General features: G+C 41.8%; 3 protein-coding genes across 3 annotated transcripts; 1 reads left to right on the plus strand and 2 right to left on the minus strand.

Annotated features, from left to right (window-relative positions):
* The first annotated feature begins 1,192 nt into the window (after positions 1-1,192).
* Positions 1,193-8,904, plus strand: LOC139559641 (uncharacterized protein C6orf132 homolog). The gene is made up of 5 exons (XM_071375815.1): positions 1,193-1,411; positions 2,983-3,071; positions 5,533-5,623; positions 6,347-8,408; positions 8,656-8,904. Exons 1-5 carry the CDS (start codon positions 1,336-1,338, stop codon positions 8,753-8,755), a joined length of 2,418 nt encoding a protein of 805 aa, XP_071231916.1. The 5' UTR covers positions 1,193-1,335; the 3' UTR covers positions 8,756-8,904.
* Positions 8,905-10,541: 1,637 nt separating this feature from the next.
* LOC139559648 (methylosome protein WDR77-like) lies at positions 10,542-15,721 on the minus strand. Its single transcript, XM_071375828.1, has 10 exons — positions 15,011-15,721; positions 14,224-14,409; positions 13,894-14,032; positions 13,598-13,647; positions 13,267-13,337; positions 13,011-13,068; positions 12,362-12,430; positions 12,136-12,244; positions 11,978-12,046; positions 10,542-11,844 (listed from the first exon to the last, which is right to left on the minus strand). Exons 1-10 carry the CDS (start codon positions 15,117-15,119, stop codon positions 11,688-11,690), a joined length of 1,017 nt encoding a protein of 338 aa, XP_071231929.1. The 5' UTR covers positions 15,120-15,721; the 3' UTR covers positions 10,542-11,687.
* A 1,301-nt stretch (positions 15,722-17,022) lies between these two features.
* Positions 17,023-24,999, minus strand: pfdn5 (prefoldin 5). Its single transcript, XM_071375840.1, has 6 exons — positions 24,875-24,999; positions 20,382-20,484; positions 20,143-20,174; positions 18,670-18,744; positions 17,618-17,723; positions 17,023-17,510 (listed from the first exon to the last, which is right to left on the minus strand). The coding sequence occupies exons 1-6, from the start codon at positions 24,938-24,940 to the stop codon at positions 17,431-17,433; spliced, it is 462 nt and encodes a 153-aa protein (XP_071231941.1). The 5' UTR covers positions 24,941-24,999; the 3' UTR covers positions 17,023-17,430.
* Between the last annotated feature and the right edge of the window lie 9 nt (positions 25,000-25,008).

Consider the following 25,008-nt stretch of genomic DNA (forward strand, 5'->3'; position numbering starts at 1 on the left):
TGCTACAGTTCCGTCTGCTCTGACTCTGGTCCCTGTCTCCAGTCCCTCGTCTCGTCAGTCCTGCTTCCCTGCCCTGGAACCCGCTCTACTGCTTCCTTGGATTCTTCTCCAGACCTGCTTACCCTGCCCCTACTCCCCTTGCCTCAGCCTCAGACCTGCACCCCAACTCCCCCTGCTTTTCAATAAATACCTTTATCCCTGTCTCCTCGTCTGTCTGCACTTGGGTTCACCTGCTCCGCCCCACGTAACACTCGAGTTTGTTCTGATTATGAGCGGGTCCCTGATGAATTTGCTATCACAAAAGGGGTCCTGGGCCCCAAAATGTTTGAGAACCCCTGGACTATGTTATACCATATATCTGAGGACAAATGTAGCAACGCTTTTGTGCCATGGGGTGTAGCAGCAGCACAGTGCCAACTTTCCAAAAAAAGTATTCCTGGAAGAAAGAAACCTTGAGAGGAACCAGACAGAGGGGGGGCCATCCTCCATTGGTTCATCATCCTCCTCTGGCTGCAAAACAACTGTGTGTTGTGGCAGTGTTACCAAGAGACCAAACCATGACCAATCACGTACTACTCTGATTCAGCAATGGGCCAAGGGAGGGAAATCAAATCATGGACAAAAAAAATAAAAAATATTAGTAACTGACAGAACCTGTTCTACGGAGTTAAGCAGGAAACCAACAGGATCAGGTCAAGGAAAACCCCTTGCATTACACTAATTCTGGCCCTCAATTCACACACTCGCCTCTCACCATTGTAAAACACGTTGGGTTTTGGCTGCTAATGGCCAGCATAAATCGAATTTGATTATAATGAAGACCATGGTCCTTGTTACACAGCCAACTGTATCTCTATGGGGGTTTACACCTGCTCATCATGACCAGCCCTTGGCTTGAAGAGGGCACCTGACTCACACTGTTCTTTTAACAGTAATAATCATACTATTTCTAAATCGAACAAGCACATCAACACCCACAATGAGACATAACAGGGGGAAGTGAGAGGACAGTTGGAAAGATTTGTATGACATTGGAATGTTGCTGTCAAACATTGTTGGCGTGCTGGCTGGGAGGCACAGGGTTGGGGCATGATGTGTTTGTTCTCTCTCTGCCTTACCTGTCGGTTTACAAAATAGGGAGGCATAGGAGAGGGGGCGGTGGCCATTTTCTCTCCCTCGAAGTTTTCACAGAATCATTGAGGATTCAGTAATACACCTGTCGTTAAGCCGAATTAATAGATTAATACGTTTTTTACGCCTGTCTATGGAAGCTCCTGCTTAACATAATGTGTTAACGATTCTTTTGGATAATAGGCCGACCAATAGGACATCAAAATGAAAAAGTCAACGTTTTTTTTGGGTCGAAAGAACCAATCTCTTTTCGACACCAATATTAACGTCAAGGAGATGGGTAAGTGTTTACTGTCATATATTAAGCAATTATATAACACTAACAATTTCATTATTAATTTATCATGTGATCAACAGTCTTTCTTTGACGACTGTCCCGATCTTTGCAATTGTTATTGTGACAGATAAGTGGGTGAAAAGATGTGTCCTAAATGCACACATGAATAGGAATGACGTTTTTTCCTTGCGATTATTTTAAAACATGTCTGTATCAAAAATGATTACAACATTATACATATTATTACCAGTAGGTATGCTATTGAGATGTTAAAACAGACTGCTCCCTGATCAAATACCGTATCATTTTGAGCCAGAGTCGTTATACTCAAAGGAGAACACGACTGCCTGACATAAGGGTTTCCCAGGCTTTGGGGAGTTGGGACTAATTAAAACATAAATATGAATAAACCCCATAGAGTTCTGAAAAGTTTGCTGATCTGTTCATATGAGACCTCTAACAATGGAGAGGTGGTTGGTTGCGAAGTGCAAACATGCCACTGGATGGGATATTTGTATTTTTACATTATGCAGGTGTTCAATAGGAAAATGCCTATTATGCCCCATTGGGAAATGTAACTAGATGCCAAAACACTTTATACACTGGCTGTTGTTTCCATACTTGTTTTGAAGGGCTGTATAATGTTTTGTTCATAGTCATATCAGTCTGAGTCTCAGTGCTTGAAGTGAGAGCAGAGCATGACCAGTGTCTCACTGACTGCAGTCGCTTTATGACATTTCTCTCATCAGTTAGTTATTTGACAGTGACATGCCTAACATTGGAATGGCTGACTGAGCCATACAGAATCACAAGAGTTACTCCACACAAACCCATTTACCGCTAATGTGTTTTGTGTAGATACAGATATGTTTTTTCCTTTATCTACAAACAATATAGACCATCTCTGGCAAAGTCACATTTCACTTGAAAATCAATCAGGTGGTGAGTAATGTCCAAATGAGTGTGTTTCACACGTAATCTTTTATATAGACCCATTCTATATGCCTCAATCCCACCTCTGCCCAATAACCATATCTTGAATAACCTGAGGTCAGTGTTGATGAACTGTAAACACTCATGACTCATGACCCCTGGGATTGTTATGAATGTTGCACCACACTTCTATGTCCTACCTGACATTCCTTGGTAAATAGGGATTCATGGATGATGTGAGAAGCAGTGTATTCTGTACTCTATGGAACTACATGATTTTAGGCTTCAGTGTTTGAGCAATAAGGTGACAACCTCTTCTGTTGATTAGAATCAATCATTTAACTGCTTTGAATAGTTGTAAGCTTGAATAGTTGTAACCTAAATGCTATTTTGCTGTCAACAAGAGAAATCCCCCCGACAGAGTAAACAGCATAGCATTACATAATAGTTTGTCAGTAATTCTGAGAACTGCAGACAAAATGCCTCAACCTGTTATTATGCACATGCCAAATTACTAAACTCTGCAGTCACCAGACTGCATCTCCTTCCAGAGCTGTGCTGATCAGCTGAATGGTAGACTGGTTGGTTTTTATCTATACTGTAGACTAAAGTGGTGGGTTGTGTGTTTGTTTTTTTCTCAGACAATGTTGAGCTGGTGTTGGATTCATCAGCCATTCCTGAATCAGGCACTGCCAAAGTAAGGAACAGACCCACAGTAAAGCACTTCACGGTAAGTTCCAGTAACTCTGCATGATGTGCGGAAATATTAATAGCTTTCAAATCTACATTCCAACACTCAAGACGGTGTTGCATCTTTTGTTGAGACTGATCAAGCTTTGTCAATCTTCTAGTTGTTGTTCTCTAACACTTCAAGATGATTATCACATGGAACTTGTTTCCGGGCTTGTCTTCTTGCGAATGCAGAAGGCCCCATATTACGTCTCTACATTTGCATAACTGTCTGCTAAATTGTGAATTCTTTCTTAAAAAGGTCTTTGTAGTGCCTGAAAGAGAATCTGCATTGCCTCATGAAGGGTGTTCCTGTAATCATTAATCTCTGTGTGACCACTGCAGAGTCAGACCCATCCATCACTCACACCCTGTCACTTTGAAAGCATATTTTTCTAACCGGCAGGTTTCACTTGCACAGGCTATTCATATGTATAACAGAAGGAGTAACCCATATGTATTTGCAAGTAGGCTATCCATGTGACATGGATGCATGCAATTTGTTTGGGTGTTTACCCAGTCCTCTCAAGTCATTTCTGTAGAGTTTGTCCTCAGAAATTCACACACTATTTACTTAGACATTCTCATGGGGACACAGTTACTATAAGAATGTCACCTTTGGTTTACACAATCTTGGGTATTGTACAGTCTGGGACCTGGCATATGGCGCCAAGCTCATTTGCCTTCTATTCAAGATGGTGTCCCTGTAGTAGATCCAGAAAAGACCAGCCGTATCTGAATTCTTTACGTTGTCATTTTGTTGTAGGTATGAAAGCCTACCTCAGAAAGGGGAGTGTCCTATGTGACTGCTCCTCTGGCATGTATTAGATGTGGCACACCCAGCAGCACAGGGGTTGGACTGCTCTGACTGACTGCTCGGATTGACTGCTTTGACTTTCACCAGTGAGTCACGGAAAGAAAGAAGAAATTAAGGCGGATCAGAAACCGCATTGAATGCCACACCCTTCGCTTCTTGTAAAATGTTTGTGCCGTTGCAAGGAGCTGCCTGCCCCTATGAAGTCTGCATTCATGACATATTTAAGGCATTAAATAAGGCAGGCATTCCGTTCACATTAGCTGTTTTAAAGATACAGTGTAACTGAGGGTTCTTGAGAATGGACCACACCTGAACCTTTTCCACGAATGACTTAATATCCCCACAGCTGAATGAAAGTTATTGATGTGTCCTCTGCATTTTGGATATAGCGTGTACCATGTGAAAGTTCTATATAAACAAACCAAGTGATTGTGGCCTGACCATAAGGCCAAGGGCAGTAAGTTGATTACAGTTTATAGTTACATGGGTGAACCTTACTTTGGATTGTTTTGCTAGATTGGAGGCCCTCAGGCCCAGTATTGGGTAATTACACTGGTCAAGGTGTGGTTAGGTCCTAAGGAGTGACTTTCAGTCCCTACTGTATGTAGGGTGATTCTGACCAGTCTATCAGCTTTGGAAGGGCATATCTCTGTTCTGTCTGTAGGGCTTGTGTTGTGTCAAAACAGTCTGTGTTTATGTCTAGAGGTGTTTAGGCTGTGATGAGAACAGTCAGTCACACAAGCAGGCAGCAACATGACGGCACAGCCCTTTTTCTCAGAGGTAGTCATACCCACTTAATGTTTGCTTAGGTGAAACGATGGGAGTGTTGCATGTGCCTTGCCCACACTACGCCCTGCCTGTGGATGAGCAATGACAATGAAGAGATGGGAGTGTTGCCTGTGCCTTGCCCACACTACACCCTGTCTTTGGATGAGGCATGACAGTGGCAGCAATGTTCTGAAAAAGGCCCAAACTGGGCCAGTAAGCTGCAGCTAGTGTCTGGAAAGGGGTTAGATACAGTATACCAATGGAGGACATTATTGTTGAATCATTACAGGTGGGGGTGCTCAGTGGGCTATGAGACTATGTAAGAGATCCTGTAGCCTCAATCTGCACAATGAGGATTTTTCCATTATAGAAAAGGACACCATTTGCTGGGAAGCCCAGACTATGATTAGAGTAAAAACATTTGTTTTATGAAAAGTCCTTCAGATTGAATGTGCCTGGCATTCCTCTGTCTTTGGCAGTTGACACCACTTGCGTACACTGACGTACCAGTTTGTTTGAGTGTTAGATTTACATTTAGTTGAGTTGTCAACGAACGTCAAATCAATGTGAAATCAACCAAAGATTTCACCCTGTCATTGGACTTTCTTTCACCCAACTTCTAACCTAAATTCCCTTACATTGATGACTTTTTGCAAATCCAATCAGTTTTCCACGTTGATTCAACGTCATCACATAGAATTGTTGGGTTGAAATTATGTGGAAACAATGTTGATTCAACCAGTTTTTGCCCAGTGGGATATCTCTGCTCTCCAATCCATTCCCTTTCTTTCCCATTCAGTTCCACTTACAATCTCTACAGCCTGACATCAGAGTGAAACGTCAACAGTCTGATGTCTTTTGTCATTATTTCCCACAGTCCTCCTCTGATGTTGTACAAGGGTTTAATGTACCAACGCCCAAAGTTCCTGTCCTCCCCCCTTTCAACAGACCAAAGATCAACGGGGCAGGTGAGGGTCTCTGTCCTGTGTATACAGGAGTTAAGCTGTGTAGCTAAATCATTTACACTCCTGTGAATTTAAGCCTTCGTGCTGGTTTTAGACAGATCTAGTTGATCACAGTTCATCACAAATTCAAAGCAACTCTGTTTTCGTAAAGGCTGAAATATATAGAGCAGGTAAATGTTTGTCTAAGGTCTTGGACAATAACACTTTAGAAAGCATCCAAGCAGCCATTCACAAACATGTTTGCAGAGCGGGAGGGTACAGATCAGATGTAATTTAATCAGTTTCACCATAACTAAAAGTTAAATAATTTACTTCAGCAATAAGTTATAACAATAATAAAATACACTGAACAAAAATATGAACGCAACATGTAAAGTGTTGTTCCCATGTTTCATGAGCTGAAATAAAAAAATCCCAGAAATCTTCCATACTGAGGAGTATTTATGTCTGTAATAAAGCCCTTTTGTGGGGAAAAACTCATTCTGATTGGCTGGGCCTGGCTGCCAAGTGGGTGGGCATATGCCCTCCCAGGCCCACCCATGGCTGCACCCCTGCCCAGTCATGTGAAATCCATAGATTAGGGCCTAATGCATTTATTTTCATTGACTGATTGCCTTATATGAACTGTAACAGTAAAATCTTTGAAGTTTGTGCATGTTGCGTTTTTATTTTTGTTCAGTATAGTTGTACTTTCTTGTGTCTCTGATGGTTGTTCTCTCTTTATAGTAAACGGCGAACGGTTGTCCAATGGATCTGCTATATCTGTACCTGATTTGGTGGAGGGAGAGATATTTATTCCACCTCCACCTTCGATGGCCCCCCCACCCCCTCCACCCATATTCAACCCTCCCCCACCAGATTTCTTGGGTGACCTCGACTCCATTCAGCCTCCCTCCATGCCCCCTCCAAAACCCCCATCAAAACCACCATCAAAACCACCATCAGTTGCCCCCTCTGAAGGGGACAAGAATGTTTTCACCTCCATGAAACTTCCACCTATGGCCCCTCCGAAGCCCCCGTCAACTTCCTCCAGTGCTTCTAGTTCCTCTTTGTCCAGTTCTACACCACCACCAACCACTGTCCCTGATATCACAGAGCCCCCAAAGTTTGCCCCTCCACAGCCCCCTACAGACATGAGGCAAGCTGCTCTGAAAGCCCTGAAGACACCGCCTACAAAGCCAATGAGGCTGTCCTCCATCCCCATTATGTGTGAACTCCCCCAGGTTCCAGCACCCCCTGTACAGAACCCTAGACCCTCCAGCTTCAACCCCCAGAACACAGCTAAGCTCTACAGTGTTCCTAAGACCGGCATTCTAGATAGGCAGGTGGAAGGTGAAAATAGGCACAAGCAGATCCTACTGCTGCATGACCCTGGGTCTACTGACTCCATCCATGTCCAGGTCAATGGGACAGCCCCCTCTGTGGCACCGCCAGTTAAGCCAGCCCGGAGAAACAGCTCGGGTATGCTGCTGGAGCAAGACCTGAAGGAGTTAAAGGATAATTTTCAAGCCACCCTTCAAGGCCAACCCACCCCACCTGAGACTCGGGAGGAAGTGAAAGTGGAGCCGTTGCCTTTATTAGCACAGCAGGCTATCAACAAACCTGCCGAAACCCCCACTAAAGCATCACCAACACTTCAGGTGATCACTGCCCCTGTAACCATAGAGGCTAGCCAGGTCAAACACGAAGTGTCTCCAAACCGGAGTCGCAAGTTCAGTCCTATGCTGGATCGTAAACTGCGCAACCTAAAGTTCAGTGCGGTCACTGGGACGAGGGAGGGTCCTGCCACTTCCCCCCTGGCTCTTCTCATGGCGGCTAAAGAGCGAGAGAAGCACAGGTCCACTTTGTCACACGAAAACAGCACAAAGAGTAATGAGCCATCCACCAGCATCCAGCACAGCGAATCCAATCCCAATTCTTTCACCATCGTCCCCAGGTCCACCTCATTCACTTCTGTGACCTCACAAGATAATCCACAGTCTGTGGTCCCAGTGCAGCCCCCAGTGGTGATCCAGACTCCAGCAAAACCCCAGATCATTGAGTCAGTGGTGGAAAAGAAGCCAATTGTAAATCCAGTATTTCAGGGGCTCCTGGCTGTGGAGAAACAAAGTGGAGAGCAGAGGATTCCTTCCCCCTTTAGCCTTGTCAGGAATGAAGAGAACAGGGAGGACCTATGCTTGCCATTACTCCCTCCCCCTCCCGAATTCGATGACCATGATGATGTCGTGGAGTCTCCCCCCAGCTCGCCTCCACCTGACCCTCCCCCGAAGAAGGTCCTGGACCCCATTCCCACCCCTGTCCTTCCAGTCCTGCCCCCCACTGCCGGCCCTATCGTTCCTGTCAAAACTCCCTCCCCTGCGCCCCCCCCTCCTCCAAAACCCAAACCCCCAAGCCCTCCCAAACTCCTGTCTCCCGTCATGGAGGTCAAACCCAAGCTACCTGTTCAGACCACACCCAAGCCACCTCCCACCCAGGCGCCCTCCTCCCTCTCAGCCAGCCAGGCCACGCTCCTGACCATCCTGCAGAAGAAGATGCTGGAAATGGACCAGAAAATGGACAACAAAATGCTGGCCATGAAGACAGACTCTGATGACTGGGGTTCTCCCTTGTCGGAGGAGACCATGGTCCCTGTTGTCCCCAGGGTCACCCCGAAGACCCCTGTTATCACCGCGAAGAGCAAGAATGCCACCCTGTCAGCCAAAACACAAGGCCTGGACATGAAGGAGCTGGAGACTAAAATGGCCATGAATTCTCAGGGTTTGTCAGCTCCATCAAAAGTACCCATCAGGTAGGCCTTGCTCTCTCTACTTTATCTGTTTGAGTTTTTCACAAAATTGTACAACTTTATTGTTTAAGCTTAGGGTGTTGTGACTAGTTTGGTATAATTTTGTTTTATCTAGGAGTGTCTCTAATTGCATGTTTTGACTCACAGTAAAGAATGATGCTAGCTAGATGTATTAAAAAGTATTGATGAATGTGACAAGAACAACATGATAAGTGTTTAACTAATCATTTTTTCTTCCTCTACTTTCTAGCAATGGGCTACAGTCAAAGCAGGCGTATGGCATGACTTTCATGGTACGACCCGGAACCAAACAACCAATAACTGTTGTCAGCAAAGGGGTCTCATCATGAGAAGCCAACTCCAAATTATACCACACATACAATTTCATTCAAATCAATTAAAATAACTTTTATTTCCTGAGAGGGAACTATATGTGTGGTGACGGGTCTGTACAAGACAAATAACAAAATAGAACACAAAAACATGTACAGTGTAATAGATTAGGAGCAATCTATGCAATCACAGGCATATATACACATACAGTACCAGTCAAAAGTTTGGACACCTACTCATTCAAGAGTTTATTTATTTGACTATTTTCTACATTGTAGAATAATAGTGAAGGCATCAAAACTATGAAATAACACATATAGAATCATGTAGTAACCAAAGAAGTGTTAAACAAATCAAAATATATTTTAGATTCTTCAAAGTAGCCAGCCTTTTCCTTGATGACAGCTTTGCACACTCTTGGCATTCTCTCAACCAGCTTCATGAGGTAGTCACCTGGAATGCAATTAAGTATATTATGATTTGTTGAACACTTTTTTGGTTACTACATGATTCCATGTGTTATTTCATAGTTTTGTCTTCACTATTATTCTACAATGTAGAAAATAGTAAAAATAAAGACCCTGGAATGAATAGGTGTCCAAACATTTGACTGGTACTGTAGATACAAATAAAAACAAGAACTACAAGAGTTGAGGAGTTTTATGGATGTTGGCACAAAAGTAGAAGCTGCCCTCTTAGATTTATATGCCAGAGATCTATGTCTGAGGGTAGGTGGCTATACTGGTCATTGAGTGTGTGCGTAATGTCCAAGGCTATTTGTTCCCACTTCTTCCTCACGTTTTTATATTTATTTATAGACGTCACTGAGGGGTTCCTGGCTTTCTCCAATGATTTTTAGTACCCTGTTCAACAGTATCTTTGACTGCTGCAGTTTAATCAGTGTGTGATAGTATACATTGCCTTATTTTTATCTTAGGCTGACCTAATAGATTTAAAAACATCTGCTTTAAAACTAGCAGCTGTAAATTGCCAGTCTTAACATATACAGAATGCCTGCATCAAAAGGATGTTTATATAAATGTCTTGACGTTACTATAAAAGGACGTAGAAATTGTTTTGCTTATAGGTTGTGAGTGCCACAGTACCTGTACATACTGTATATGTTAACAGCATAAACGGAATTGAAATGTAGCCTACTAGAATACATTTAGAAGACACATACTGTATATAGTTGACTGTACTAAACTTGTTCCTTTCAATGGATCACTAAATAAAAGCAAAACAGTTGTCAGGCATTTGCCACATAAGGACATTAAAAATGTACTTTTACATTTGTGCTGAAGTCTAACTATTGCGTCAGTCATTATTAAAGCTGCTCATTATTATATCTCCATCCAAATGTAATCTAATTAAAACCATGATGCGTCAAATACTGGATGTGAAGAAAACTTCAGGGTTGGTAAATGACATTAGAGGAAGAATAGTGTTCATGTCTCCTGACTGGAGTGTAAGTGGACATGGCCACCTAATTTGGGTAACGTTGTCATGTTCTTTTAGAATGTTTTAGCAAAAAAAAACCCACCACATTCATTAACGATTGAAACTATAATTACCCTGGATTGTCTTTTATGTGGTGGTCTGTTGGATTTCTCATTGTAACATAAAATTATGCAAAATATACCAGGGCAGACCACTCCTTTGGTTATTTTTTGGGGTTATGTAATAAAATCTATTTTTAAAGTCATGAATTGTTTCCACCAAATTGTCTGAGAAAAATGTCCTACTGAAGACTAAAAGTAGTGAGATTCATGTGTTTGGAAAAGCAAAATCAACTCGTGAATATACAGTATTCAGACACAAACTTTATTGAAGAATGGAAAAAGTTTGTCAGTTAAGTTGTACTCCTCCGACTTCCAAAAAGCACCACCAGACATGTACTGTACATACAATCCAAGGAACGCCTTTGTGTGGACGAAAACCGTTAAGGACAGTGCTTTCTGTTTCTGGTACACATGTGAGAGAAATGAGAACATTAAACAAAAGAAACTGCCAAGGACGAGGGAGAATATGGAATGGAAGCACTGGTACAACAAGCCCTGCAGTGAAGATTTACGGACTTTTCAAATGTACATAAATTCTTCATTCATTTGGAAAACAAATTGCTCATGCCATTGATTGTGTGGTCACAACTTGAACCAGGTTACTCCAGACCAGTGTTATATCAGAATGCGCCACAGTATAATTGACTAGTAAATCCAATTCACCCACATAATCTTGTTATCCAAAGAGCCAGTGGCTCACACTTCTCAGACTGGCTTACATGCCACGTAATACAGCACCCTGGGTGGGTAAACAAAGGTTACATGGGGTTGGACTATAAACGATCAGATGAGTTCGTTAGATTAAAGATTCCCATTTCCTTTGGCAGCATTCCCAAACCCAAGTCTTCAAGTAACCCACATGATAACTACCCCAATCCATCTCTTAGTTAATTTCCCCAAGAACAAACAACGGTACACCACAGGTAATGTCCTACAAGTGGCTAATACACCTAGAACTGAGACTCAGCGTATGGCATCACTACGAGCAACAGGATGAACCACAAGTCTGCAACGCAAGACTTTGCTGCCACAAGACAAATGAGCATGTGCTGCCTCAACGTGATAGCTGCAGGACGAAAAAAGCTGAAATGTTTAGCTTTACTCTTAGTTGGTGGCAGAAAACGTCCTGATTGACTTGGTACATTGCTGACTCTACCTTAACACAGAATTGATTTATAAATCTGTTGGAAAGAAAACCTGCATGAACATGGGGAGTTTGAGACTAGGATTGGGGGAAACCATCAGTACACTGCCCTGTTCTCTGTTCCAGTGTGGTGGGTATTGACAACTTCTACCCTCATGCCAACCCATTAAATCCCCCCCTACAAAACCCCATACTGCCACAACCACCTTTCCCCTATCCCCTGACCCAGGCTGGGTGGTGGGTCTACGGTGGGGACGTGGAGTCACCAGTGGCGGGTCCATCCTGTCCCGTGATGTGGTGGAGGACCTGGTGGTCCCAGCCCACGGTGGTCAGTGTGTCAGAACCACCAGGGGCCCAGCAGACACCCCGAACAAAGTCCTGGTGCCTCCTGTCTCTCAACCTGGACAGGAAGAGCAGAGCCACCTTATTAAGTGGTGAATGATGGACTATTTTACTTAATAGGACTGAGTTGACAAGCCAAAAGGATCAGCTAGGGAGATTGTGAACAAAAGCCCATAGATATTGAGACTCACGTTTCCTTAAGCTCCGAGTTCATCACAGCAACGGAGCAGTCATCACTGATGGAGGCTAGCAAGGGGGCACTGTGGTGGAAGGTAAGAGATCATTGTGTTAGCTCAGTCTGACAAACCACTTACTGTTATAGATGTGTGTGAGGTGAGCAGGTGCTTACCTGTGTGAGGAGAAGGCTAGGCTGGAGACCCTACGGCTGTGGGTGCTCTGCGTCTGGGCAGGCTCTGTGCCCTGAAAGTCTTTCAGAGTCACGCGTCCTAGCTCGTCACCTGACCCAACACAATCATCAACAAATATCGATCATTGAAGCCTGGAAGATTGATATTTTAGAACAATGACGTGGTTGGACCACTATGCATTACGGTAAATGTAGTGCTAGTCCTTACCGTAGGCAATTGTGGTACTGTGGTGGGGATGCCAGGCCACTGAGGTAGGGCAACAGCTGGGCTCTACCTCTGAGACAAGATCAAATCTCCAAAGTTAGCTGGGAAAGCACCTAGCAGAGCAACATGCACTGACTGAACAACATGGTTGTCCACACCTGACTATGTACATGCTTTCAAAAATAGACTATTCACATGCCATGCATGTGTACTTTGAACAGAGTGAATGGGTACTTTGGTGTGCTACAGAAGTCAGGAAACGTTTGAGGTGTGGATGTTTACAAAATGTACACAATTATTGTCTTAACACAGCTTTATTAAAATGACTAGGATTGCTGGAAAAGTTTCTTAGGAAATCTAGAAACAAGCCTCATTGATTATCAAGGACATGTTAGTGAGTTTCTACTGCTGTGACCTGACATGCGGATATCAGAATTTAATTGTATAATATTGCTTTACTCGTGGACGTACACTTCAACAACAGAATCAAAGGCAGCCTTAAAAACGACACTCCTTAGCCAATACTGAAAAACTACAATCCAAGATTAACATCACAGGTGTCAATCAATTGGAAACTGAAAAGTCCATGCATCTTGGCTCAGAAAAACCCTTCTGCCTCGCTGGCTGTGCAGTTCAGACCGGTTCTACTCACCTAATCTAGAAGCTGGTTTGGTGGGTTTCCTCCTGTCCCAAAGCAACAGACGGCCATCCTGAGGGAAGGGGAATGGAGAAATGAGAGACTGTGTACTAACAGTTTCATACTGTTACAAGGTTCTCCTTTGTACAGTAAGTTACAACCTACTACTGTATCTAGTGTCATATAGCACAGCACACAATATACAAGCCACACATTCCAATCTGAACAAGTGATTAAAACAGACAACCCTCCAATCAGTCTTGGCTCTTACCTGGCCACATGAGAGGAAGAGGGAGTCATCGGATGGATTGCAGGACACACAAGTGACTGGCTTAGAGTGAGCTGTGGAACATGAGACAGATCAGGAATGTATGAATTATACCGATTCTGGAGCAAAACGTTTCTTAAAACGGAAGCAAACGGAATCTAGGGACCTACCTGAATTTGTCCAATAGAAACTTGTTTTAGTTACAAAACCTTCTGCAATTGTTTGCACTAACGATTAACTAGACAGGCTATATAAAACATGAGAAACACTGCAACTGACACTTTAAGAGTGGAGTCACTGTGCAGCTCAAGATAGAGATATAGAGTTTCCTTACCGTTATACGTGCTGACCACTTCCCCCTGACTAAGGTCCCAGACTTTGATTCTGCAGCATGTAGAAAAGAGAAAGAACTGAGCAAGACACAGGCCGTTCACAGCGTACATAATTATATTAAATCTTTACTAAGAAATGTATACTAGGCTGCAAAACACTCCATAACCTGCAGCTGTTAAAACAGACTAACAGCCAGGCTGGTCACACTGAGGGCCTAGGGTCTGTTATGTCATCAAATCCAAAATACAAGATGTGCGTGACACACACAAACACAATCAGAGAATGCCACCCACTGACCGGCAGTCCATACTGCCGCTGACGGCATGGTTTGACCCAGCAGGGCTCACGCTGGTGACGATGTGATCATGTTCGAGTTTAGTGAACCGATTCACCAGCAGACTCTCATCCTCCGCTAGCTCCCACAGCTCAATAGCACCTACAACACCAAGACACCAGTCAAACTCCATTGCACCCACACTGTTGTATACCAAGTAATCTAAGTGATAATGTGGCCTGAATTAAATGTAATCATTGTGCTTTAACAGATATTTCCCTCTGTGGTTGAACAGCCTTATTTACAGCTGAATATGATATGCATGAGTAACGATAACGGTCATTCCTACTTACCAGAGTCAGATGCAACTAGGACGCTCCTCTCTAAAGCCCACTTTGCCTCTGTGACCCCAGCCTCTGTCTGCACACCAGCCTTGCAGAAGCCCTCGTTGGGAGACTGCTTGGGGTCACTGTAGACCCAGATGGAGCCAAGCCAGCATCTGCCCGTCAGACTGGAGGCCCCCAGCAACAGGGTGCCATCTAGGGGAAGAAAATAGAGAAATGTCAATAGCTGAATCATCTGAGGTCTTGTGCTAAAGTGCCATATGATTGGGTCCCAGAAAATAACATTTTTGAGTCCCTGCAGAAACACGGCCTGTATCCTGGACGCCAGTGACGTCTTAATTGACAGTTGTAGCCAAGTTAGCTAACTAGGTGACTAGCTTGCTGTTCTCTTTTTAGGGAATCTACCATTCTAACTTGCTTAACGCCATGGTGTGTCTTTTGACAGGTAATTTTACAATCAACGCATAGGTAGCTCCAATTGTTAGATTACACTTTAGGTGGCTAGCTAGATAGCTAGCTAAAGGACACGGGCAACATCTCTTCGAAGTGACAAGTTCGTTTTAGCAGCTAGCTATCTTATCAGGCCAGGGGCACAGTAATTTTTGCTGTTAATGACGCAAGCTCCATATATACTCAGACGTATGTGATAAGCTATCTAATATCTGGTTTATACAACAGTATTCCCGCGACACCACCACGTGCTACGGTATCTAGCTAGCTCTTTCTACATGCCAGGTGTCTGGACCTACGTTATCACACAAGGCAGGCATCACTCACTAACTGTGACTTTGCTTACCTGCCCTGTACTGCACCGAGTCCAAATGCTTCTCCATGCACGCAGGGGCATTTGGGGGTATGTTCCATCTGTTTTCCTTGATCATATTGGTATTTACTGTACTTTTCATCCAGGCAACTCTGAGTCGATTCACTCAAGCTAGCGTAGCTAAGTGTTTGTAATGCAAATTATTTGATATTTTATACAATAATTGTATAGTCAAGAAAACACGACTAATAAACTAGCTACCTGATTTAGGTTAGACTAGGTTTTTAACTTCTAATCTTGATTTATATTATTTTTCATTGCTCCATTGTTCATGCCAGAAATGAATGAACTCAAAAACAGCACCACGTGGACCGCACACTTCCGCTTCCAGGGCAATGTTCAGTTACGAAACGTTTCAGATAAAACCACGAACAGAGCCGAATGTGATTCGTTATTATTCGACGTCAGAGGCATGTTTGTTCTACATAGCCTCTTTCCATCTGAACGTTCTAAAACGGTGCGTCTTGCAGAACGCGCACCAGGTTCCATTTTACAGTACACTGCTGGAACATGAAACGTATCTTTACTATTTGCTCAAATCCTAAAATGAAATGCATTTAAAAACGACCATACAACAAACCCATGGTGTGCCAAAACCTCCAGCTGCATGGGACTCCCACTGAGGTGTATACTGCTTAATTTGAGCAGGATCATGCCGGAACTGGATCCAGCACCTGTTTTTGGACTGTTTTGTTCTAGAACCTATTGTTAAATTACACCCCCTATCCGGTACCTCTCGAGGCATGAAAAATAATTGTAACTTTTTGCAATGTAAAAATTATAATAAAAGCGATCAAAGTTAATTCGAGTTGCTTCCTCGTTAAATCTCCTGCCCCCACAAAAAAACGTAATGTGAAAAAGTTGATTTTCAGCCCGGTCCTGATATTCTAAAAGTTGATTCGGGTTGGGCCGGCCCGGGTTTATAGTTAGCGCAACATTGTAACCTTTGTTTGAGACCAATGCTTGGTGGTGGCTGTGTGAGAAGCGCGCCAGTATCTCTCACAGTAGAATGAGAGATATCATAAAAAATGTCTCTACCCGCTCTGATCGACATGAGCCTGCAACTCTCATCTCTCCAGCGTTGCATAGCCACTCGAAGGGTTCTGGAGGAGCTGCAGCACCCATGGTAAATTGAAATACATTTCCCAAAGTTATAGAATTACTGCTGTCTGTTCAGAAATAAATGAAATCATTCAGAATATCATATTACACCATGCGAAGGCCTATAATTGATACAAATCTGTCAGTGAAAATCTGCATGCAGACAAAACAGGCCTTTCACAATTTTTCAAATACAATCGAGAAAACACAGGTTGGAAAGCAAATGGCTCCTGCTGAAGAGATGACTATGCTATAGGCTACCAAAATATTTGATCAACTTCCAAATATTGTTTTACAAAAGAGATACCTTTGTGCCAAAAGCCTATCGGCCATCACCAGCGGGTGAGCTGCGCATCATTGTGCGAGTCAATGAAACTGGAAATCATTTTTAGGACTATAATTTCCTCCTTACATCGTAGCCTACAATATGTCTCCACACACCTAGGCTATTGACGGATTCAAGACACGGTCGTTTTTATTGATCTCAGATTCTCAGTGTCAAAGTAGCCTGCCATTTTAATTATTTGTGTGGTATTAAAAAAAAAATACACATCTTCATTCGTGTAAAATGATGTAGAATTGCATGAAATTAGTTTATAAAAGCCAAGATTTTTCCCGGACCCTAGGCTACAATTTTCGCAACTTCTGTAAGTGCCTCTACTCTACTGCTCTATGACAACGCAAATGCGAAGATATGCATTCAATGCTTTATAATAAAAGTTCAAAAAAAGCTCATGCGTTGCAAATTAAGCACGGTTTCAGTAAACCAGTCATTGAGCAAAATCTGAAAGACACATGTGTAATATAAGAGGGCACAAATATTCTTCTCCATTCAAAACATCTGTTGCAGACTTCATGTCATCAGAAATTATAATCTGAGAAAATTACCAGAGGAGCCTATTTTATTATTCAAATGCACTATTGTTATAGCAACACAAGCATCAAAAACCACTACAACACAAGCATCAAAAACCACTACACAGAACATAAGGTACACAAATAAATACCTACATTTCAGTTATATTAAGCAACCCGGCTAATGAACATAAACTGAATCAAAATAAAGACTCAAATTTTCCAGGAGTTTGTTACAACATTAACATTGGCTGCCTTTCACCATTGTAGTGTTGGCACAAATTTAGGTTCTGCGTTGTAGAGTACATTTTTGTCTTTCACCCAGTTTTATCTCGGCTCAACCCATTAACAGTTCATGCAGAATTTGTTTTCAGTAACTCAACCCCCCCAATCATGAAGAACCAAAGCAGACTGGTGTAAGCCCCATCTTCAACTGGTTAGGCTTTGGTGGTCCCCGACTGTGACGCCTGTTGACTCTGAAGCTGTTGGATCTTAATGTTCATCACCTCAATCACAGCTAGAAAACAGAACAAAGACAGGAAGGAATTACCAACATAAACTATACAAGTGGTTTTATTGCATTTAACATAAATACTTAATATAATACAAACTTGTGTGTGTTACCTTGTTTCATGCCATATTTCTCCTGCAGAGCTGGCTGAATCTTCTCTATCTGCTTGGTGAGGAAGTCTATTTTTCGCTTGAAAAACTCCTTCGTATCATTGACATTCTGCAGAGATATTTCAAATAAGGCTCAAACTCAGAGATTTCCAAATATTTGTACTAACATGCAATTAAAATGTACTTAGTGGTGTTAAGTACTTAAGTAGGTTTTTTGGCATCTGTACTTTACGATTTGACAACTTTTACTTCACTACATTCCTAAAGAAAATAATGTACTTTATACTCCATACATTTTCCATGACACTCAAAAGTACTCATTATATTTTGAATGCTTAGCGGGACAAGGATCCAATTCACACACTTATCAAGATAACATCCCTGGTCATCCCTACTGCCTCTGATCTAGCAGACTCGCTAAACACAAATGCTTCATTAAAAAAATTATGTCTAAGTGTTGGTGTGCCCCTGACTATCCGTAAATTTAAAAAAATAAGAAAATGGTGCCGTCTGGTTTGCTTAATATAAGGAATTTGAAATTATTTATACTTTTAATACTTAAGTATATTTTATCCATTATATTTACTTTTGATACTTAAATATATTTAAAACCCAATACTTTTGACTTTTATGACAATTGAGTACTTTTTCCACCACTGAATCTACTGTATATGGAACAGAAGTGTTTAATCAAATAGTCGACTGACTAATGGGTTGTGTTCAGTAGGTGCGAAAACTGAGAGAAAAAACAGTACAAAACTGAGCGAAACTTTAGGTAGTATCATTCAGAATTTGCCCAATAAGAAATTCTTGTTTTCATTTTCCATTGCTACAGTGTGCCTTCATGAACACAACCCTGATAAATGCAAAGGGTTGGGACATGTCAGCGTACAGTAAGTTGGAAGATAACCTTGCCCAGACAGAGCAATTAAATGGAATCAAATTGAATTGGGATTGGAAAACTATAAACGGAATACATACCCAAAGTGCAAATCATGAGTCGACTGTACAATGAAGGATATTATCAATTTGTTATCAATTACTTTTCTGCCCACCTTTTCAACGTAGTATCCTGTCCCCACATCCACTAAGACATGTTCCACGTCATTAAGTGTTCCAGGGACGTACATCTAATAGCAAGTGATGTTAAAGAACACAACAGGAAACTTCAACAACAATACTATTAAATTAAAGCATACTGAAGATATTATAGCGAATTCTGGGGGTAGCCCCCACCCAAAGACTCGAACACTGGTCCAGAAACTGTCAAGCCAACACCTTAACAGCTATGCCAAGAAATCAAAACCTCTTGACGAGGTCATTAAGTGTTGGGTTAAGGTCGCTACACTACCCCCAAACTTCGGGAGAGCATGTCCACACGCTTCTCTATACCAGGCACCATCCCACTTCTGACACAAATGTAGTGAATTCGGAGCGTAGCCACGAACGGGACCTGGTTCCAGCGACTGTCAAGTCAACACCTTAACTGTTACACCAAGAGGTCCCAAACATCTTGACGAGGTCGTTTGGTATTGGGTTTCCTAAGAAAAGTCAGACGGTGATACCAATTCATGGTATACAGTTAGTTCTTTACAAGCCAGAATGTTAAATAAAATTACATTTGAACTTACTCTACCGGTTGTCTGTGTGGTTGGTCTTTCAGTGGGTCCAAATTGTATACAATTTTCACAGGAAAGTATTATTTACCCAACTTTTTAGAGTACTGGTACTGCCGTTAAAATATCCATCACCTGGCACATGAGCAAAACCATGTAAACACCTGCAAGACTTCGGTTAGCTTGCATGCATCGCATGCATGTACTTTCATCTTGTGCACGTGCTTTAGGTCACGATCACGAGCAAACAAATCTTGATTGCCACACACAGAGACCCACGTTTTGAAGTCTGTTTAATAATATTTTCCTGTGGATATTTTGACAAACATTTCAGCCCACTGAAGGATCAACCCCACGGACAGTCGGCAGAGTAAGTTCAAATATAATTTTATTCAACATTTGTGACAGACAAGGGACTTCTAGTTTTTTTTCTATGTAAATGTATCGGGCTATGCTTTACAGTTAATGGAAAGCATCGCCACAGCGGGACTAGGTAGTGGGTTAAGTGCAGTTTCTTAATCCCGGTCCTGGGGAACCAAAGGGGTGCAAATGATACAATATACACCTGATTCCACTCAGACCCAGTACCAATGACTTGATAATAAGATATTTATTTGAATCAGGTGTGTAGTGTTAAAGAAAAAACTAAAATATGCACCACATTCGGGTCCCCAGGACTAGGATTAAGAAACACTGGGTTATGGTTGCAACAATATAAATGGCAGAGAAGGTGCTGTGGTCCCATTTACATTAAATACTGTATTTAACAATGCACTGTCAATCAATCAATCAAATTAGTCATCAAGTATGTTGAATGTGAGAAAATGTGTTTCCTGGTATGTTTGTAGAGTAATGAAAAAGTCTAATGAAACCCTTGTTTTTTGGCATCTCCGATCAGTAACATAAGGATACAGAGCTTGTGAGGGGCACCAGCAATTCTTTTCCTAAAAGGAGGAACGGAAAAAATAAAGGTAAAAGTTAATTTAAGTGTATCATACTTTCAAACACTAATGTGGCGTGAGATCTGCAAAGATAATTTCAATCAATTTATTTTTGTATCTGTAAAAGCTTCCAAACAAAACAAAAGCATACAATGCATATAAAGGTACAAAAAAAGTCCATTACAAACCAAGGTAGTTTGAGCAGCTCACCTGCATTGTTTTTGTTGAGGACACTTAAACTGTCCTTAGCTTCTACATATTTCGTCTGGACAACTTTGAGCTGACCTATAGAAGAGGTCAAAAACTCTGTCTCCTGAAAAACATGGAAGAACCAGTTGATGATCCAACTTATCAGACAGACACCAGACATATTCTTTGCAGTAATTTCGTTAATGACCATTGATGAAGTAAGTATGCCTGGCCCAAATATATTGCATTGAATGCTTATACGAATACTGGCCTGAAATAAACAACCAAAATGTGGAAGCTGAGATCATGCTAAGTTTGTTTCCTAATGAATGGACACTAGTTGACAGCGTTCCAAAACATGATTATTAGCAAGCGTTGTGCTGCAAACTGGCTACCAGAGTAGCAAGCATGCTGGCAATAAATGGAGACAACTTATTTACATTATGAACACTTCTCGTAAAATGTGGCAGGCACTACATAAAACCAATGGAAAGGCAGGCTAGTATTTGCTAGTAGGCAGTGCTTAATTTGTAAATCGGGACGTACCGGAACAAAAAGTGAGCGAGAGAGGGGGGTGACCTGGGGGAGTTCTGAGGTACCGGAACGCACGAAAAAAATAAGACCTTTATAATAAAGCATTGCATCCATATCATCGCATTTGCGTAGTGGCATAGAGCAGAGGCACTTACAGAATTTACACACATTGGGAACATTTTAAGTAGGCTAGGGTCCAGGAAAAATCTAGCTTTTTTATATACACATTTCAAGCAATTCTACGTCATTTTACATGACTGTAGACTCTGGTATAATCTTTTTTAATACCACACAAATAATTGAAATGGCAGGCTACTTTGACACTGACAAAATGAGATCAATAAAAATTTCCGTGTCTTGAATCCATCAATAGCCTTGGTCTAGGTGTGTGGAGACATATTGTAGGCTACGATGTAAGGAGGAAATTAGTACTAAAAATGCTTTCCAGTTTCACTGACTCGCCCAATGATGCGCAGCTCACTTGCTGGTGATGGCCGATACCTTGGTGCCAAAAGCCTCCCTCTTTTGTAAAACAATATTTGGAAGTTGATCAAATATTTTGGTAGCCTACAACATAGATGGTCTTCTCTTTTCTGCAGGAGCCATTTACTTTCCAACATTTTCCCCCTTGATTGTATTTGAAATACTGCGAAAGGCCTGTTGTATGCATGTTTTTCTTTTCACTGACAGATTTGCCACGCGTTCCTGACTGTAGGCTATACCTTGTTATTGGGCTACAATTCACAACTAGGCTATTTTTTTAAAGAAGCTATTGATCCTTTGTGGCTAAATTATAGGCCTTCTCATGATATAGTAGGCTATTCTGAATTATTTTATTTATTTCTGAACACAGCAGTAGCCTATAACTTGGCAAATGTATTTCAATTAATCAAGGGTGTTGCAGCTCCTCCCGGACTCTTTGCGCGGGTATGATACTATAAGAAAATACAGTGCATACGCAAAGTATCCAGGCCCCTTGACTTTTTCCAAATTTTGTTACGTTACAGCCTTATTCGAAAATTGATTAACTTCTTGTGGCTGCAGGGGCAGTATTGAGTAGCTTGGATGAAAAGGTGCCCAGAGTAAACTGCCTGCTCCTCAGTCCCGGTTGCTAATATATGCATATTATTATTAGTATTGGATAGAAAACACTCTGAAGTTTCTAAAACTGTTTGAATGATGTCTGTGAGTATAACAGAACTCATATGGCAGGCAAAAACCTGAGAAATAAATCCAACCAGGAAGTGGGAAATCTGAGGTTTGTAGGTTTTCAACTCATCGCCTATCGAATACACAGTGGGATATGGGTCAGTTTGCACTTCTTACAGCTTCCACTAGATGTCAACAGTCTGTAGAACCTTGTCTGATGCTTCTACTGTGAAGTGGGGCCGAAGGAGACGGGAATGAGTAAGGTCTACCATGACCTGATTATGCGCGTTCACATGAGAGGGAGCTCTGTTCCATCGCACTTCTGAAGACAATGGAATTCTCCGGTTGGAACTTTATTGAAGATTTATGTTAAACATCCTAGATTGATTCAATACATCGTTTGACATGTTTCTACTGACTGTTACAGAACTTCTTGACATTTCGTCTGCTTTTAGTGAACGCGCTTCCTGACTTTGGATTTGTTTACCAAACACGCTAACAAAAATAGCTATTTGGACATAAATGATGGACATTACCGAACAAAACGAAAATTTCTTGTGGAAGTGGGAGTCCTGGGAATGCATTCCGACAAAGATCAGCAAAGGTAAGTGAAGATTTATAATGCTATTTATAACTTTTGTTGACTCCACAATTTGGCAGGTAACTGTATGGCTTCCTTTTGTGGCTGAACGCTGTTCTCAGATTATTGAATTGTGCTTTTGCCGTAAAGCTTTTTTGAAATCTGACACAGCGGTTGCATTAAGAACAAGTGTATCTTTAATTCTATGTAAAACATGTATCTTTCATCAAAATTTATGATGAGTATTTATGTTATTTGATGTGGGTCTCTGCAATTTCTCCGGATATTTTGGAGGCATTTCTGAACATGGCGCCAATGTAAACTGAGGTTTTTGGATATAAATATGAACTTTATCGAACAAAACATATATGTATTGTGTAACATGAAGTCCTATGAGTGTCATCTGATGAAAATCATCAAAGGTTAGTGATTAATTTTATCTCTATTTCTGCGACTCCTGTCTTTGGCTGGAAAAATGGCTGTATTTTTCTGTGATTTTGCAGTGACCTAACATAATCGTTTGTGGTGCTTTCGCTGTAAAGCCTTTTTGAAATCGGACACTGTGGTGGGATTAACAAGAAGTATCTTTAAAATGGTGTGAAATACTTGTATGCTTGAGGTATTTTAATTATGAGATTTCTGTTTGAATTTGGCACCCTGCACTTTCACTGGCTGTTGTCATATCGATCCCGTTAACGGGATTGCAGCCCTAAGAAGTTAAATTGTTTCCCCCCCCCCACTCATCTACACACAATACCCCATAACGCCGAAGCAAAAACAGGTTTCTAGAAATGTGTGCAAATGTATAAAAATATAAAAAACTGAAATAAAACATTTACATACGTATTCAGACCCTTTACTCAGTACTTTGTTGATGCACCTTTGGCAGCGTGAACCTTCGCTCCAGACTAAGTTCCTGAGCGCTCTGGAGCAGGTTTTCATCAAGGATCTCTGTACTTTGCTCTGTTCATCTTTCCCTCAATCCTGACTAGTCTCCCAATCACTACTGCTGAAAAACATCCCCACAGCATTATGCTGCCACCGCCATGCTTCACGTAGGGATGGTTCCAGGTTTCTGCCAGATGTCACACTTGGCATCCAGGCCAGAGTTCAATCTTGGTTTTATCAGACCAGATGAGTGAACATTGGGATCTAGGTCACCTCCCGGACCAAGGCCCTTCTCCCCCGATTGCTCAGTTTGGCCAGCTCTAGGAAGAGTCTTGGTGGTTCCAAACTTCTTCCATTTAAGAACGATGGAGGCCAGTGTGTTCTTGGGGACCTTCAATGTTGAAATGTTTTGGTACCCTTCCCCAGATCTGTGCCTTGACACAATCCTGTCTTGGAGCTCTACGGACAATTCCTTCATCCTCATGGCTTGGTTTTTGCGCTAACATGCACTGTCAACTGTGGGACCCTATATAGACAAGTTGTGCCTTTCCGAATCATGTCCAATCAATTGAATATACCACATGTGGACTCCAAACAAGTTGTAGAAACAGTTCAAGGATGATCAATGGAAATAGGATACACCCGAGTTAGCAAAGGGTCTGAATGCTTTATGTAAATAAGGTTTCTTTTTTTTCCTAAACTTTTTCGCATTGTCATTATGGGGTATTGTGTGTAGATTGAGTTAGCTTTTATTTGATCCATTTTATAATAAGGCTGTAACATGTAATGTGAATACTTTCCGATTTCACTGTAAATGAAGTGCAACTCATGTCCATCAGTGCAGATATATATACATATTTAACAAAAATCTAACTCTAGTTATGATATACTGGCGCGCTTCTCACACAGCCACGCTTTGGTCTCAAACATAGGTTACAATGTTGCGCAAACCAGAAACCCGGGACGTCCCAAACCGAATCAACTCAGATTAGGCCCGAGCTGAAATTGTACTTTTTTTTTTACATTACGTTTTTTTGTTGGTGCAGGATAATTAACAAATAACGTACTCGAATTAACTTTGATCGCATTATAATTCTTGCATTGCAAAAAGTGAGACGTACAAAACAGTCCAAAACGGAGAGATGCCGGATCCTGCTCAAATTAAGCACTGCAGTAAGAGAATTAAGCACGACAAAAAAAAGCTACATATGGAACCGCGAACGTAACTCAGATGGCATGAATGGTTAGCTAGGAAGCTAATCAGCTGGGCTGGGACAAGCAAACACTTGGGCTAATAGAAAATGTCCCCAGTTTGAGGTTACATTTCAACTACGACTAGAAAGAATCAATATCACCGTGTTACCTGCTCAAGTTGAGTCTTTAGTCCCTCCAACTGAGGAAGAGAAAGCTCTGTCAGATTCACCGCCATGTTAGAAAATGTGAGAAATGACCCTTCCAGTACAAGTATTTCCAGGTTGAGAAAACGCCCTTTCCATT

Source organism: Salvelinus alpinus, chromosome 2 (genome assembly GCF_045679555.1).
Source record: "Salvelinus alpinus chromosome 2, SLU_Salpinus.1, whole genome shotgun sequence".
NCBI classification, from domain to species: domain Eukaryota; kingdom Metazoa; phylum Chordata; class Actinopteri; order Salmoniformes; family Salmonidae; genus Salvelinus; species Salvelinus alpinus.